The sequence below is a fragment of the Leptinotarsa decemlineata genome, unplaced genomic scaffold, assembly GCF_025532065.1.
Source record: "Leptinotarsa decemlineata unplaced genomic scaffold, Ldec_3_MD MMD2_tig00001719_RagTag_RagTag, whole genome shotgun sequence".
In the NCBI taxonomy this organism is placed as follows: domain Eukaryota; kingdom Metazoa; phylum Arthropoda; class Insecta; order Coleoptera; family Chrysomelidae; genus Leptinotarsa; species Leptinotarsa decemlineata.
In genome coordinates this window covers 726,263-743,912 of record NW_027412569.1, presented here as the reverse complement: position 1 = coordinate 743,912, position 17,650 = coordinate 726,263, and the positions used below count along the sequence as shown (strand labels likewise).

General features: G+C 35.0%; 2 protein-coding genes across 2 annotated transcripts; both read right to left on the bottom strand.

Annotated features, from left to right (window-relative positions):
• Nucleotides 1-1,302: 1,302 nt before the first annotated feature.
• Nucleotides 1,303-8,909, bottom strand: LOC141482655 (uncharacterized). Its single transcript, XM_074176230.1, has 3 exons — nt 8,598-8,909; nt 8,446-8,540; nt 1,303-6,036 (listed from the first exon to the last, which is right to left on the bottom strand). Exons 1-3 carry the CDS (start codon nt 8,907-8,909, stop codon nt 5,970-5,972), a joined length of 474 nt encoding a protein of 157 aa, XP_074032331.1. The 3' UTR covers nt 1,303-5,969.
• Nucleotides 8,910-9,735: 826 nt separating this feature from the next.
• LOC141482654 (nuclear pore complex protein Nup153-like) lies at nt 9,736-16,795 on the bottom strand. Its single transcript, XM_074176229.1, has 3 exons — nt 16,407-16,795; nt 15,616-16,144; nt 9,736-11,519 (listed from the first exon to the last, which is right to left on the bottom strand). The coding sequence occupies exons 1-3, from the start codon at nt 16,473-16,475 to the stop codon at nt 9,742-9,744; spliced, it is 2,376 nt and encodes a 791-aa protein (XP_074032330.1). The 5' UTR covers nt 16,476-16,795; the 3' UTR covers nt 9,736-9,741.
• Nucleotides 16,796-17,650: the final 855 nt, after the last annotated feature.

The following is a 17,650-nucleotide window of genomic DNA, read 5'->3' as shown; positions in this document are numbered from 1 at the left end:
CATTTCCGTCTGCTACAATTAACCAAAATTTATTCATATCAATTGGAAAAATGTTAGTTCCATAGTTGGAAATCACATATTAGTTACTTTGAAAGTAACCCATACAACTAACCAGGAGTTATTTCTGGAAGAACTGGAAGCTGTCAATAATAATCAACACATCAAAAAAAACCTTGAATGCCCAATATGCACAAAATATATGACAAAAGCAATTTATTCATGTGAAATTGGACATCTTCTTCGTAAAGAATGCAAATCCAAAGTGACCCTTTGCACATCATGCCAAGCACCCATTGGTTGTACCAGAAATTATGCCCTTGAATCTATGGCAGAGAATGTAAATGTTTCATGCATAAACAAAGATAAAGGATGTGTCTTTGAGGGAAAGTTACACATGCTTTCCAGACATGAAGACAATTGTTCTCACAATGCTCAGTAATATTGTTAACGTTAGGATCTACAGGTATGATCGAATAGAACTGGCCCATACTTGATGAAAATCCATATTTAAAAAACTAATCAATAGAGTTTATTCTATGATTGCTATTGATAGCTATTGTATAGCGAAACACGTGTTGCGGTTTTTGTAAAACCCTTATAGTGTAGAACATATTTGAGGGAACTTATATCCAAATTCACTTTTCCATTTAATTTTTTTTCCCAGATGGCGCCTAGTCTCCATCTTGGAAGTTTCATCTGTCAATTTGACTTCAAAATAAAGTATTCATGCATTAATTTCTTTTTCCCAAATTTCAATTTTTTGAGTTGACCCATTCAAAAAATAAAAGGGGACATTAAAGAAATGCACTGTATATGTAACTAATTACTGAAGAAAAAAAATCATTACTTAAAATATAAACTTATATGGTTTTCCTCAAGTTTTCAAAATTAAAAATATAAAGACATTTTTTCTCAATTTGCTGAAGCATAAATCCCGGTTTTTTCTAAGACGATATGTAGGAAAGGGAAGGCTCCGTACCAAATTTCAACCCGTAATATTGTCAAGGCACGTTAAAACTTAAAAAAAGCCGAAATTTTGAAAGTTCATATCTCTTTTTCATATATTTTTCAATATTTATCGACGTGCAACCGCTCATTTTTTTTGTCGTCATAGGGTCAAATTTGAAAGTATTTTATAGTTACCCCGTGTTCTACATCATTTCTGCTAGACCGAGATCGATTTTTTTTTTTGGATCGAGATATTCCTTTTCGAATTTCTATTATTTCAATTTCCTTTAGTGCGCCCCTATAGATCCTCCTTTGGTAAACACCCTTGTACTCATACAAAAAAAAAGTAAAATATTCACTATCTTAATTAATTTTATTAACCAAAACAAAATTTCAACAAAACTTGGCTCCAACTAAAAAACTGTTCTTGTAAATTACCAAATACAAAGGAATACCTGCTTAAAACACATTTATCCTTAACTGAGAATTAATTTTTGAGGTATCAATATAATAGTCAATATTCAAACAGACACTAGGCCAAGTTTCAAATACTTTTGTTTGATAAAACAATATAAATAAAAAAATAAAGGCACAAATATGCTGAAAATTTCATTCAATTCAAGGATTAATAAAATCATTATTCAAGATAAAAAAAAACACTAAAATATATTAAAAACCGAAATGAAATTTTCAGCAAACAAATCCATCGACACATTATGTACAGCAAGCAGCCTAACTCCTTTTCGTAAAAAAGGCTGGTTAGTAATGAACAGCACAATAGTTCAAGAAAAAATACATGAACAAAAATATACTTTTATTTGAATCACACTATATGTACAGATTTTATTTAACCTCTTGTTTTTGATAGTCTGAAAAAAAATATAATCACAAGAACAGATTCGTCAAAAACTTGGTACAAAGCTATCGTCTACACAGCGGAAATGAGCATACTTTTGCTCATTGTCAAAAATTTAGGTACACAACTCGAAACTGGGATTGTTTTGTATAAAAACATTCATTCATTTCAATTTCAAGCGAGGTCCTTGATCAACGGACATAATATAATTTATAAGGAGTGAGTCTACTTTTTTCACTAGCACAGACAAAACAGATTTTTTCAGCCTATAGTCAGCTTTAGGGCAACACAGCTATGATTCAGTTCAATATTTTCACTGTTGAATAATTTTTATAAAGTAAAACCAGTTGGGTTCAGCTTATGTTGGTCTCTTTGGTGTCAATAACAATCAAGTCTTTCTGAAAATGTAAACAGGTTTTCAACAATTAAATATAAATTTAACAGAAAAATACAAAAATAACGGCATAGTTTGAAAAATCTACGGCCTGTCCCAGAAATGGTTCGAGTTTTTTTTTTTTTTGTATAGTACCAACTGGCTTATCAACTTTTAGGTGAATAGCTCTGATAGTACGTTTGGCCTAGTCATAAAGACACCTCATTTGCCTTCTGATTAAAGAAGGAATTCAATAAATATTGAAATACTCTCCTTCATCATGTTCAACAGTCAAAAGAATTTTTGAATTTTAAAAAATATTGCACAAGTACAAATTACGACCACACTTGGGATGTCCCACATACTGGAATGTCAATAAACATTTTTGTGTAGAGAAGCTCTTTGCTAAAGGATGAAACATTTGTGAAACAAATTAGTTTCAAATGAAAATTTGATACTGTAGAAGTAAAGTCCTAGCTGATTTTTATATCAATTTAAAACTGTTGATTAATCTTACGTTCACCGTTACACTCCTGAAAATTAATAATAGTGAAAATAAAATAGTAGATCAAGAGAATCAACTTTTAAGGGCCAAAAATAGGTTAATCCATGGATATGGTAAAGGCGATTTTTTTTTTGTTTATAAAGGAAATATCGAATAGAACTATGAGAAATGAATACTGTAGAGTTTTTACATTCGAGAGGTGAAGTGAAGAAGAACAAACCTCATTAGACAAATGGAACAATTGTTTTCCAATAACAATGCACCTGTTCATTCCCCCATCCACTGTATTCACCACATTTAGCACCGATTTCCTGATCTCAAAAATGGTTTGAAGGTGACAGATTTGTGATAACAAGCGAGTCATAAATGCTTAAATACGAGTGTTTCAAGGAATTTGACAGTCCGCACAGTGAAATTTATACCCCTGCATTTGAAAACCGTTATGGAAAATGTAAATTTTGATGGAGATTAAACTAAAAGAAAGCTATGCCAACGCTTTTGTTTTTTCAACAAGATGAAAACGTTTCAAACCACCACTCAAATGTTATAAACAAAATTGAAATGATGGTAATAATGAGATTCATTGAACTCAGATTCAATTCTAATCCAGACCAGAGCCTCTCATGTTTTCTTTATATTAACCAGCCACAAAGATGATTCTATTTTTATGAAACTGTCGACATTATTGGTTTCATAAAATATATTTAAGAATGTAAATTTTCCTTCTAAATGATACCTTTTTGGACATGACATAATCTTACGACTTACAATGGAAGTGAAAAGGCATAGGGCAAAATGCTGAATTTGACTATGACTTGGGTGAGGAAAGGAAAGTTGTAGGTTATGGCTAACCGAAAAAGTATATTTGAATAGGGTATATTCAGTTGAAAAATAACGAAAGCCTAAATAATACTCGTTTTTACAGTACACTGATTCATGAGCCAAATTAGGTTTTCCCAACTAATGTAACAAATCAACTTACAGCTAGCTATAGGTACAGTAGAAACACAGGATAAATATAATTTTGAAATATTTAGAGACAGCTGAGTATATGTGAATTTTGCGACGTACTCAGTTCCAAATTCCAGAGTTGCCACATCTACCTCATTTTAGCAAAGTTGATATTTTGACAAAAATAAACATGCAGGTAAGAATTCATGCATACTACCTACTTCCAACATCCTTATGTCTAATCACTGCTATTAATAAAAGACATTGTCTTTAAGAAGTAATAAAAACACATTTTTTTGATGATTCCCCTGGATACAATTTATTATGAACTTTCCCATCAAAAACAAATGATATTGTCACATTCAGGAACAATAATCTTTATCAATAGTAAAGATCCGACTTCAGAACCTTGTTCCAGGGTATTTTTTCAGTGTAAGGAGTCAAAAAGAGATTCCCTGATATCTGCAAAATGTGTCTTGATTTTAAGTTAGCCAGTATGGATATATTTTCAACTACATATCACTCTAGTTATTGTCAAAATATTAATTTCGCTCGAATGACGAGGGTCTGGCAGCTTAGACTAAAAGATCCTTTTCTACTTCAATATCAAATTTCAATCACACCAAATAATATCATGAAGCCAAAAGCATATTTTCAAAATCTGAGAGAGCTTCATAGCTGTAGGAAAATCTCATTAAAATCATACCTTAAAAGGGCATTCATATGTGGTGCACTAAAACAACATCATAACGTTTTGTCTGTGATATATAAATAACCATTTACTAAACTTATAATATACAGGCTGACCCAAATTGACTGTTCATCTCTGGTAACTCTTATTTGGGAAAATAAATCATTGAAATCAGTACACTAGTTAATATTTTCTACGTCGTTAATACACAAAAAAAAAAACTACGAGTAACATCTCTTTCAGAGATATTCTAAAAGGAAGTTCAATATAAGGTCTTTTTTTGGTAGAATATGATACAGCAATTATAAACATTCACGACATTTTAATTTAAGTGAAATCGGAGTTCGTTATAAAAGACTAAATTAAATATGGATATATATGCACAGTATTATTCAAGTCGACATTCAACACACTACATCACTAGATTTTTGGACCTGTTTTTAAACTACTAAGATACTTTTCAGTATGGTTCTGCCATTGACAGTTTGGAATTTTTCTGTTACTCTCTGTTTTTCACATCGTCACAGTATAGCTTCTTATTGCATTGTTCAAGTATAAATTAATAGGAACACATGGTCATATTCCATGGCATTCTTGATCTCCTAATCTCAAGCATCTAGACTTTTTTTTGCAAATTTATTATGAGCACCATAAAAAAGAGAATAACAGAACAGTGGCAAACTTTCAATAGCAGAATCATGCTGAAAAATATTCCAGTAGAATAATATGGCGTCTTTGAACACCTACTACGAAGACATCAAAAATTATGTTTGTCACTGATTCAAATAATACATTCATCCTACACTAAAACCTTAATGACTCATTTTTGAATTACAAAAAACGTAATTTACTCTTATAATTGGAATATCACATTCTACAAAAAAAAAATTAAAGACAGGGTTTTTTTATTCACAAGAGATAATTTACTCAGAATGTCGTTACTCAGTTGTTTGTGTTATCACACATTGTTGAGTGTTGCGATACTATTCTGTCAAATGAAACGATTTCCTATCTTCCATAATAATAGTAACAAGTGTAGAACACAAAATTTAGGTCAGCCTGTATACGTAGGTAGGGGGCCTGACCCATAAGAATATCACAGAAAAGTGCCAGTAACGGCGGGCATATCAATATTATATGCTAGTATTCATTACATTCATCAAAAAGTTTCCATCACACATAATCATATAAGGAATATCCATCAAACACCATTGTTCAATTCTACATTCTATGGATCAGACCATTCAAATGCTTACACTAAGGTTTACACTGTAGATATTATGTGGAGCACGTCATTAGAGCCAGTCCACGTAGACGCATCTGTGAATATTATTACTTTGTCTGAGGCTGTTCAGAAGTCATATAAATTTCTATAATTCAACAACGTTATATTACAATATTCAAAAGGTTGACAGCTCGACTCGCAAAATCTTCACAGATGGCCTATGATACTAAAATACCTAGCTAACATTTATAGGTCTGAAAACGAATCCTGCCCTGTTGTCTTTTAAATAGGTTTCGCGTTAAAATAAATTTACCATATTTCATGATAGTTGAATGGATTAGGCAAACACTCACTTCCCACACACATTACGCCAATCAATACTATGAGTTCCTTTGTATATTTACATCTTCATCATTCGAACTATCGTTGCGTTCTGCGAATGGCTCTCTTTATCTTCCGAGGCGCCCCATCGGTTGTAGGTGCAGCTCTGTATAAAATACAAACACATTTCAATTCACTGAAGAGTTACGAAATAAGATGATTCTGAGTAAATATTTGTGAAATAGGCTTTTACTAGCATACAAGGGTTGCCTTTTATGTATCGGGATTTGGCAACCCTAGTGTTGCAATCTGGCAACTGACAGCTCTATCGTAAAATTAAGCACGTTTGAGCTTATACGTACTCAGAACGTTTTGACATGCGCGCTATTTGTGTTGTTTACAGTAACTTAATAGATTCATCTCGGCCCAAAAATGGAATTAAATCGTGAAAATTTCGTGCGATTATTTTTTACAACTTTCGACGTGAATTAACTCAGCAACAGTGCATCAATGAACTTAATTCAGTTTTTGGCGATGAAGCTCTATCAAGGACCAGTGTTTATCGATGGTATGGTTAATTTATTCGTGGTCGTAGTTCACTCCAAGACGAATTTCGTGAAGGTCGTCCAAAATCATTTGTTGTTACGAAATCCATTGATGCTGTGCGCAAACTGATATTGCAAGATTGTCATGTGACCTATCGTGACATTGAGACAACCTTAGGCATTAGTGGGACCAGCATGCATTCGATATTGCATAAATATTTGACTGTCAAAAAAATTTGTTCGCGTTGGATCCCACACAATTTGTCAATCGCTCAAAAAAAGGCCCGAATCGATGGAAATGCTCAAAAAATACGATCGCGATGCTTCGAAACACGTCTATGACATCGTGATAGGTGATGAATCGTGGATGAGTGTTTCAAGCTGAGCCAAATCCAACAAAGGTTGTTCGTGCACAAAGCACTTCCAAGCAAATGGTCGCCTATTTTTTCCAAAAAAACTAGACATGTCGCAACCGTGCCACTAGAACAACGCTGAACAGTCAATTCTGAGTGGTACACAACCATTTGTTTGCCAGTTGTCTTCCAAGAAAACAGGAAAACCAACCGCCAACGGATCACTCTTTACCACGACAATGCGACCTCTCACACATCGGCTCAAACTTCATTTTTGAGCACCCAAAACATCGACTTGATGAGTCATCCGCCGTATAGTCCTGACTTGGCACCGAGTGACGTCTTTTTTTTTCCGCACGTAAAAAACAAACTGAGAGGACAACGTTTTTCGACACCTGAAGAAGCGGTTGCTGCATTCAGAATGCATGTTTTGGAGATACCTCAATCAGAGTGGCAAAAGTGCTTCGACAATTGGTTCAAACGCATGCAAAAGTATGTAGATCTTCATGGGGAATATTTTGAAAAACAATAAAGTGATTTTCGATGATTAATATTTGTTTTTGTTCTCTAATCCCGAAATATAAAAGGCAACCCTCGTAGACGGAAGGCTATACTACTGTATTTTTGTAGTTGATAGTATTCATCAGTAATTCTAGATTTTCATTTAGAAGGGAGTTTCTCCTACAAGAAGCGTTGGAAATGGTTCAAGCTGATGAAAACATTGAGATTAAAAATATTTATGTGGACACTCCTGAGATCAGCGTCCAAACTGGATACTTTTATTCTCTACAGGTGTACACCGAATAACAGAAAGAAATGAAGGATGATAAAAAAAATTTGGAAATAAAATCTGGAAAAATTCATCTCTCCCAAGGTCCTGGTAAATGCCTGCCGAGAACAACTACTTTCCCGGCTAATACCACGCCGGATATTGAATTATATCCGAGACATTTATGCCAGATACCTTACAGAGGTTAATCTCACAGATGTTTCTTGTTTTAGCGAAAAGAGTAAACAGTATATAAGACCATTAATATTTTGAAATCAAATCTCAAAATATTCATCTCTCTTAACTTCCTACACCGTAGATTCTTGCCCTGGGGTCAATTTGTCAAATAGGAAGCAATTATATCATTGCATACTCCTTTGATACCATAGTTTTGTATGGTATCAGGACCTTTGAAAGGTCAAAATATAAGCCCACCGTAGTAAACTTCTTATCGATATTTTCAGTGGCATTATAGATTTCTAGTTCTGTTGAAAATCCTTTCCTGTAGCCATACTGATTCGGATCTGGAAAGACGGTTCTACAAAGCATTTTATCAATCACATATGACAACAGGCTTACATATGAACCAACAGACTAAGGTATAATCGGTAGTATGCAATCAATTCCACACGCTGTTGGTTGTAAATCTTGAAATATTAAAAACTTTTATTTTCACTTACTGGTTGTAGAAAGATAGTTGCGTACACATCAGCCACTCTTTCATGAATGGATGAATTTTGGAAGCAAGCTATTTTAAAATGTTTGCTAAATAGATTTGCAATAGTATTCGGATGGCAAATGTCTATACCATCAGTTTCCAATGTTATGGGGTCCGAGTTTTTTATATTTTTATTTGTTGGTTCACATTTTTAACTTAATTATTTGAAAAAATTTTTGTCAATACTTACGTAAAAGCAGTCACCGAGCCGTCAGAGAAATTGAAGGATGGTTTAGTGGAACCAAAACCCGCTGCTGCCTCCGAGAAATTGAAACCACCTGTTGGCTGAAAAATTACAAAAAAAAAATGATGTGATATTTCAAGAACCAATTATAAACATACCGCTGGAGCAGCTGCAGCAAAATTGAAACTGGATGAGGCCGCAGGTGGCAAGGTGGTACTGTTCATTGTAGATCCAAAACTGAAACCCGCCTTTTGACTACCGTTAGCCTGAGAAGTCGAACCGAAACTGAAACTAACACTGTTTGTGGTGGCAGGCTCACTGAAGATGTTTCCAGATGGAGCATTGAAGGTAGAAGTTTCTGTAGTTCCAACAGTGAAATTAAACCCAGTTGGCTTTGCAGCTCCAAAAGCAAACCCTGAAGATTGTTCAGGCTGGGTAGACTTTTGTGGACCGAAACTGAACATCGGCATCTTGTTGGCAGGTTCACCAGTAGCAGATGTACTTCCAAAAGAAAACGGTTTGGTTTCCGCAGTGTTTTTTGGAGGAGCATCAACACTAGCCTTGTTTCCATTTCCAAACGAAGAATTCAAGAATCCGAACCCATTATTCACTGCTGGTGTTTTTGTTGATCCAAATAACGACGAAGCAGCATCGGTGGTTTTGTTAGCGGTAAAAGTGAAAGCAGGCACGGTGGTCGATGGTTTGCTGGTTTCCGTTGACACGACAGTAGTGTTATTAGTGCTTTGTGCCGCTTGTGTGATTGCAGGTTTGGCACCGAAGCTGAACAGCTTTGGAGGGGGGCATTTTTAGTCACCTCTTTAGCTGTAGCGTCCACTTTATCTAGAGAATTAGTTGGTGCCACACCAAAACTAAATATTGGTTTAGCCGGAATACTACTATTCAGATCTGCAGTAGTGGTTGGTTTAACTGTGCTATCTTCTTCCTTTTTAGTAATAGTTTTTTGAGAAATTGGGGAAGGTATATTTTCACTCAATTTCACATCAACCGAAGTAACTGTCTCTTTACTAGGTTTATTCTCAGATGCAACTTTTGGATCGACTGCTGGTACAATTGCTTGTACTACCTCAGTTGCTGGTTTGACAGCTTCGCTGGTGCCCATTTCTTTTTTAGACTCAGCTGGAATACCGAAAGAAAACTTAGCTGCAGGCGCAGTTGGTTTAGCATTTTCTCCGAAGACTGTTGATGGATCCACTGCAGGTTTGGGCAGAGTTACAGCAGGATCAGCCGGAATCCCGAAAGTGAAAGTATTTGCTTGAACTTTATCAAAGCCAAAGTTAAATTTCAGCACAGGCTTACTGGAAGGTCCTTCTCAGTTGAATTTTCAGAAGAGCTTCCTGGCTTGGTTGCCTCGCAGCACTGACACTTGATATCTGAAGATTTGTTCCTCACCATGCAAACTTTGCATTCCCATTCGTTCTCTTTGACTTTAAACAACGAGCTCAAGTTATCAGAAGTTTTATTTTCTTTTTTTGCTGTTTCGCACGCGGCACATTTCAGCAAATCATCGTTGTTCTTCACCAGGCAAGTGGGGCAGTTCCAAGTACCCGGGGGAGCTTCGAATTGTTTTCCAAAGGAGAATTTTGGAATAGCAGGTGTAACTTTTGTATTTGGTTCTTTGCAAGCGACACAATTTGTTCTATCTTTTTCGTTTCGGACCATGCAAACTGTACATTCCCACATCGAGCTTGGCACGCTGAATTTGTTGCCAAATGATGAAGGCAGAGTCTTCACATTTTCTATAACTGGTTTGGGGGATGGTTTGGGTGCAGTACAAGCGACACATTGCGCATCAAGCTCTTTATTACGTATCATGCATATGCTACACTCCCATTCCTTGGCAGACATTTTGAACTGCTTATCAAAACTGTTCGGACCGTTATTCTTTTCTGGTGCCTTTGACAAAGGTACGTCTATGGTTTTGTTCGGAGACTCAGAGGATTGATTACCATTCGAGACAGACGTGTTTTCAACTACTTTTTCTTCAGTTTTATCTTTATTCAGTGATTTAGGCAACTCTATTTTTGCAATTTTGCACAGAGGTTCACTGAATTTGAAATTATTTATGGCGACAATAGACTTGTAGTTTTCTGATATTACCAAAGGGTCAGAAAATTTGAAGCTTCTTTTATTTGTAATGTTTGTAGTGGATTCGTCAGATTTCTTAGTAGTCACGTCAGTCTTTACTGTTTCGACCACTGGTTGAGAATTAAAAGGCATAGAAATTGAAGGGGTGGGGATAAAAGAGAACCCGTTCGTAGTTTTTGTTGCAGATTTCTTTTTGCTTGATTCTGGCGCCACAGCAACGTTAAATTTAGGTAACGACGTAACTGGAAGACTCGGAGTGATGGTTTTCACTTGACTTTCACTGGTGGCCTTATTAGTTTCTAGGTTTTGATCTTTAGATGAATCTTTACTGAGTGTTTCAGACGTATCCTTTTCAGTAGTGCTTGTACTTTGACCACTTGTATTATTCAGATTGGACTTTGAAGAAATAGCAATCTGTCTTACAACCTCTGTACTTTGCTGTAGTTTCATTTTTTGTTTCATTTTCAAGAGATCAGAAACTGTCGGCACTTGCAGTTCCTTGTTCGAAGGAACATCCTTTCCTCGAACCATGTAAGGTCTGGCACCCACGTGCTGGCTGAGGTAACCATCTGGACGAAACCTTTTCGATGTGGTAGGAATTTTTTTGGCATCATTCACAGGAGAACTATACTGCTCCAAAGTATCTAGTATCTTTCTTGCTGTTTTCCCGAGAACTAAGTTACCGTTCTCATTAGTTTTGTTGACGGGTTTGATCTGTACAGACTTTTTCAGAGACGTTCTAAGATCCCTTGCACTTCTACCTAATCTACGGCCATAAGCGGACGCTCCACCATATATCGTTCGTCCGTTATAAAAGGGAGAGTTGATGATTTTTTCGGTTGTAATAGTGTTGTCGATGAAATTAGGCGACCCGAAAGTTGATGCATTGAAAGATGGTCTCCTCGAAGTCATTGATGTATTAATGTTAGGACTCAAAGTTCTGTCAGTGAACAATGACCGATTCATAGAGGTATCTGAAAAGAATTAATAAACTCATTAAATTACAATTTTTTCGAGTCTTAGGTGAATACAATATGCCAGATATAAATTTCAAATAGATATTTTTTTCTCTGAAAAAAATTAAATTCATTCATTTTATAAATATGTTGAAGAAACTGAAACTTCACAATATTCTTTGTCCGCATTGACTACATTCATGTAGTTACTTGAAAAACAAATGTATTGTTTATAAACATAAAAATTAAACCATGGATAGCCGTGGGGTTAACTACAGGCATCAAAAATTCTTCATGAAATCTTGGTTCTTTGTCCACGATTAGAAAGTACACCAATGAATGTTTTTCCCCAACTATTTCAAGTGATACAATTTATATCAACAAATTACTGAACCAACTAGCTCAATACATTGACAAGAATTCATTACTTATATGTCGCAAGAACCAGTATCATTACAATTAATTCACTATGCTTTAAAAGTTTGCGTAAATACCACAAATTACTTAAGAGCACTTCACTTTTAACAATGTTATATCCAAACTTTTAAATTTCAAGTCACAATAATGAGTGATGTGATGTTTTTCTGAATTTAAGTTCATTTTGAAATTGTTATCAAATGGCAATGGTAAAATTAATTTCAAAATTGTTACTGAATAAAAGCAATTGTACAATTTTCATCAGTGTTCTATTTTAGTTCATTGCTGTAAATTATAACAGAGGTATATTATGGTAGTTTGGTACTTATATGAATAATGATTTATCTAAATATCACTTAAGAAAAACTATCAGAACATCTGGAGAGATTTTTCACAAGAACCGTAGTGAACAATAAAATCAGTCAAAGGAAAGTTGGTGTGTTAATAGTGACCTTTGTTCATTAGTCATCATTGTTCTAATACAGGGGTCTCCAAACTACGGCCCGCGGGCCAAATCCGGCCCGCGACAGCCAATGTTTTACTGTCATCAATCTGGCCCGTGACAGCCAATGATTAACTAATTGTTGTTACTATTGCTGTGATAAGTTGAAGAAGAAAACACAGAATGATAATTACTCGGTTTTATTTACTTGCAAGGTAAAACTTAAAGACAGAAATGATGACAAAGAAAACTTAACTTAAGTATCTAAGTTTAAGCATATTATTAACTAACAAATAATTGAAATGAATCACAGTAAAACAAAACAACTAATGAGATTTATGTAATTGTGATTTTCCACCGACAATACTTTGTAGTTGTGGATCAATTTTACTTGTACCAATTATCAAAAGAGATTTAAGATGCTCATCGGTTAATTGACATCTGTAAACATTCTTTGTGTACTTCATCTTGGAAAACGTTTTCTCACACAAGTAAGTAGTACCAAAAACAGAAAACAACCCACAAGCAAATTTATGTGAATTATCAAATCGTTCCAGTGGAAGACTCTTATAAAATTCCAACAAAGATGAATTTTGATATTTGTTCTTAACGACTGCACCGTAAATCAATAATTTCCATTTGGACTTCCGAGCCAGGGTTTCAATGTCAGAATCAAAAGGATTTTGAAAAAGCTTAATTTCATTCGCAATGACATCAAAATCTGAAAAACGAGTATCAAAATTTATCTTCAAAGCACTCAAGGTTTTGATTGCAAAATTGACGGGAAATTCAGTCTCTGTAGTGTGGCTGAATATTTCACATGTTTCAAAATGTGTGAAACATTTTTTACGTATTTGCGATTGAAATAGTATTATTTTCTGCCTGAAGGATTTGATATTGGTGTATAAATCAGGGAGAAGATGATTTTCTCCTTGCAATCTCAAATTCAGTTCGTTCATATGATTTGTCAAATCGACATAGAAGGCGAACTTCCACATCCATTCAATTTTTTCTAAATCGGCAAAAGGGCGCTGCTTCTCATTTAAAAAAAAATCGATCTCTGCTCGAAGTTCAAAAAAGCGCCTAAGGACTTTTCCGCAACTAAGCCAGAGTAAGGCAGTATGGTATGGTAAATCATTTTCTCCAATCTGTTGAATGAACTCGCGGAATTGTCGGTGATTCAGGCCAGTGGATCTGATGAAGTTAACAACTGATATGACTGGTTTTAGAACTTCAGACATATCCAAACATTTTCCACACAAGGACTGTTGATGAACGATACAATGTAAGACTAATGGTTTTGAACCACCATCATTTTCTACAGCCTTTGACACAAGTGCAACCACTCCTTTTATTTTTACCATACATATTTTTGCCTCCATCAGTTATTATAGATTTCAAATTTCTCCATCGAAGGTTCTTTTTATTAATGACATATTCAACTCCCTTAAAAATATCTGCCCAAGTTGTCGTTCCGTGAATACTATCAATATCAAGAAGTTCTTCATACACTTCATAGCTTTCATCTACTCCGCGAATAAAAATCAACACCTGAGCAGTATCTGACACATCCGTTGACTCATCCAATGCTGAGGAAAACCACTCATGATGTCCATTTTTGTCAGCCAGTTGAGATGATATATTTTCTGCGATGTCTTGCACCCTCCGAGCAACGGTGTTTGCTGACAAACTGACACTTTTAAATAAATTTACCTTTTTGGGGCATATTTCTTTGACTACTGCAATCAAGCATTCTTTTATCATTTCTCCATCGGTGAATGGTTTGCCACGTTTTCCGATTTCAAGAGCCACACGAAAGCTGGCGCAAGTTGCAGACTCTTGTTCAGTATTCGCTTTGGTAAACAAAGATTGCTGCGATTTGAGTCCGCGTTTCAAAGCTTCAAATTTTTCCTTCCGCAAACTTCCTGTATACTTGGAGTAACTTTGACGATGTTTCGATTCATAGTGTCGTTTAATGTTATAGTCTTTGAGAACAGCTATGGTTTCATTACAAATTAAACATAGCGCCTTATTACTGGACTCAATCACAAAATAATGAAAGTTCCATTTTTCTTAGAACGTTCTGCATTCACTGCCGATTTTTCGCTCCTTTTCCATACTAACAAATCACACATAAAAACAATAAGTCAAATCAAAATACTTTTATTGACGCGTGTCACTTTATTTCACAATAGACAGTTTCGCTTCCTTTGCCTTTCTTACGTAGACTAACTCGTAGTTGCGCCGCTAGCCTTTTTATATGCAATTATTACTGCCATCTCGAGGTGATCGGAATACACTAGCTAATTCCAAATATTTAATTACGCCTAATGCCACCTAGCGGGTAGCTGAAAAAGATAGTACATAGTACCACTACTCGCCACTAGATGTCGTTAAGTGTCACAATACACAATAATAATTGAAATGCAAAAAAAGCGTAAGTTTGCTTAGGTCACGCACTTTGCGACTATCGTAGTCTAGAAACATAGTTAAGGGCAGAAATTGGCCCTTGGAACAAACTGAAAAAATCATTATGGCCGAAGGCTTCAAAGTTTGGAGACCCTTGTTCTAATACAACGAAATTGATGAAGAACATTATAAAGTACCGAAGAACTATTTCATGATACAGACATCAATGAGCTCATTTAGATCAGTTATATAAACAATAAAAAACCTCCACCTGGAGCACAGACTCATTTATTGAATTAATTTTTCCAAAAAGGTATATTTCAGTAGTATTTAAAACAGTTGATAGTGATTCTTGTGCAACTATCTTATTTTTGTCCATAATCTTACTGATACTTAAAATATTCAGTTTAATTCAATTTAATGAAAAAAATTAAAAAGAAGAAGGTACTATACTCTTACATTAAATTTGAATTTTCAACTTTCGTACACTCTGTACACAATTTTTGCATGGATAATGGTGTTTTTAGCAAGAAAAACGTTAATAATGACTTTTCTAATAAAAGTGAAACTGGAACTTCTGGCATAGAATAAATCCAAAAACAGGCATTTTCTCTGATTACCAGAAATACAATATGCGTTTTGCTGGGTGTTTCACCAACCAACTTGGCGTATTCAAGAGATTGGGAAAAGAGCTTGTTTTTGGAATGACTTATCTATGAAAAAAAAAATGGCCAGCTTCTCCTCCCATCTTAGGGTTGTAATGTATTTTTGTTTGTTTTAAAACTGCATTAGTACTCATTGTAATCAGTTGAGTAGGATGCTAACTTAAAGTGAATTTAGACTCACTTGGGCTTTGGAATAGAGACCTGGTATTGTTAGGTTTGTTCTGCAATGGTGAAGTTTGTTTGGAACTGTCTTGACTTTGGCAGACCTGTTCTTTGCTACCGATTCTAACTACTGAGGAATATCCACTAGTAGATTCTTCACTGTCCGAATTATGTCCGTTCAAAAACTCGCGATTACTAAAAGTATTTTTCACACTATTTGTAGAAACTGAGGTTGCACTACTGAGTAATTTTTGAAACTTTACACCAGATGGGCCGGCCACTGGCTCTGGAAAATGATTAATCGTTTTATTTGATGCACTGACATCAATTGATGTGCTTGTGTCTAAGGTATTGAATATCACACTGTTTGTTTGCTCTGCATCAACAGGTAGTTTGACCCTCTTGGAGGGTGGTTGCATTTGACGAATTTCCTCATCTTCATCTTCATCACGTCTCCTGATTGTGGATTGATTATTATCTTCTCGTTTACGAAACCATTTGGACAAAGGTGTACTGCTGATAATCGATTTAAATTTACCAACAATTGACTGAAACAAAATAATAAATCAACAAGAGATTCAAGGACTGCTGGGTATTTATAACCAACATAAGTATTTTGTGGTTCAGAATTTAGGTTACAATTACTAGCTATACCTTTTTTGAGGAAAATACTTGCAAAACATTCTTAAATATCTGGAGAAAAAGGTTGATTTAAATATCAAAACTTAGAATTGGAAAAATTGTCCCAAACAATCTATTAATAGTAATGAGAAGGCGCGAACTTGTACTAAAGAACGCATTTTGTCATACCTTTTCTTCATCTTCATCGTTAGTAGGTGACGAATTATAACTAACACTGTTGTTTCGGTCCTTCTCCATAATTGCACTAAGGATTGAAAAATTATAGGAAAATACAAATATAATATTGTAAAATACACATTTTCTGACAACTTTCACCACACGAGGATCAAATATGGCGTACAATTCTTGTACTGTTCTGTGTTCATAGCCAAGAGCACAAAATCCAAATTTAACCTTTGAGGGTGGTTTCGTGGTATGTGTTGTGGTTAGCGGAAAACATCAACGCTCAACATATGTTCCCCATTTTAACATAAATTTGCTTGAAAAATGTATGCCAGGTTTCAAATATTACAAGAGATTTTTTAAAACACTTTCAGTATGAAAAGAAGGAAGAACTGTCAAAACAAAAATGTAAAGAACTTTCTTTCATATAGCAACATAACTCTAAGCGAGTTCTAATATTCAATAGCAATCTATCGTCTAGATATCATTTGATAGATTTCTGCTGAATGGGAATGCTGATGGGGATGCTGAATGGGACACAGAATAATATATTCTGTGAATGGAATTTTAGCAATAATAAAAGTACGCTTGGCCTTGCGCTGAACAAAATTTTATTTTTCAAATAATGGACTATGTTTCACTTGAAAAAGGCATTTTATATTATAATGTTATAATATAATATGCACTTGATACCAAATTTATTATGAACTCTCAAACATACATGTACCGGAGTTTCGTGGTGGCCGTATAGTAGTGCCACTACTACGGCACGTCCTTCCACTACCGTATTGGACGGAACGTGCCTATAACGTCCACCCGCAAAGGAGGCACCTGTATGCCATGTGAAATGACAGGATTTCTTTTTGTGTTGTGATCGTCCATCGAGTGAAAGTAATCTCTACGTGGAAATTTCAACAAATGTGAAGTGAGGGCCTTCTCTATTCACGCCGGTATCCAGGCCGGACTGGTTTGGATAACCACGTAAAGGTAAAGGGTATTAAAAAAACCAAAAGATCTCCCGAACGAGAGACATAGTTTAAAATAAAACAGTTTTTCAAGTAGAAAAATGTGAGGAAAAACTAGGGTATGACAGCAATTCATTGGCTTCAAGAATTCAATGGTATAATGAAATATACAAATAATAACAATAATGATTGGTACTCGCGAATGTTGAGATTATAAATGGGAAGCCCACAAATAGATATGAATACTCTTCGAAATTCAAACCTATGAAAAGATTTTAAACATTA

Excerpts from the sequence above, each read along its gene's own strand:
- LOC141482655 (XM_074176230.1), bottom strand. The coding sequence starts at position 8,909 with ATGCCGATGTTCAGTTTCGGTCCACAAAAGTCTACCCAGCCTGAACAA. Across the intron at positions 8,541-8,597 it reads TTGCTGCAGCTGCTCCAGCG|CCAACAGGTGGTTTCAATTT; the intron begins GTATGTTTATAA and ends GTAATTTTTCAG. Across the intron at positions 6,037-8,445 it reads GGCTCGGTGACTGCTTTTAC|AGCTGCACCTACAACCGATG; the intron begins GTAAGTATTGAC and ends TATTTTATACAG.
- LOC141482654 (XM_074176229.1), bottom strand. The coding sequence starts at position 16,475 with ATGGAGAAGGACCGAAACAACAGTGTTAGTTATAATTCGTCACCTACT. Across the intron at positions 16,145-16,406 it reads ACGATGAAGATGAAGAAAAG|TCAATTGTTGGTAAATTTAA; the intron begins GTATGACAAAAT and ends ATTTTGTTTCAG. Across the intron at positions 11,520-15,615 it reads GTCTCTATTCCAAAGCCCAA|ATACCTCTATGAATCGGTCA; the intron begins GTGAGTCTAAAT and ends AATTCTTTTCAG.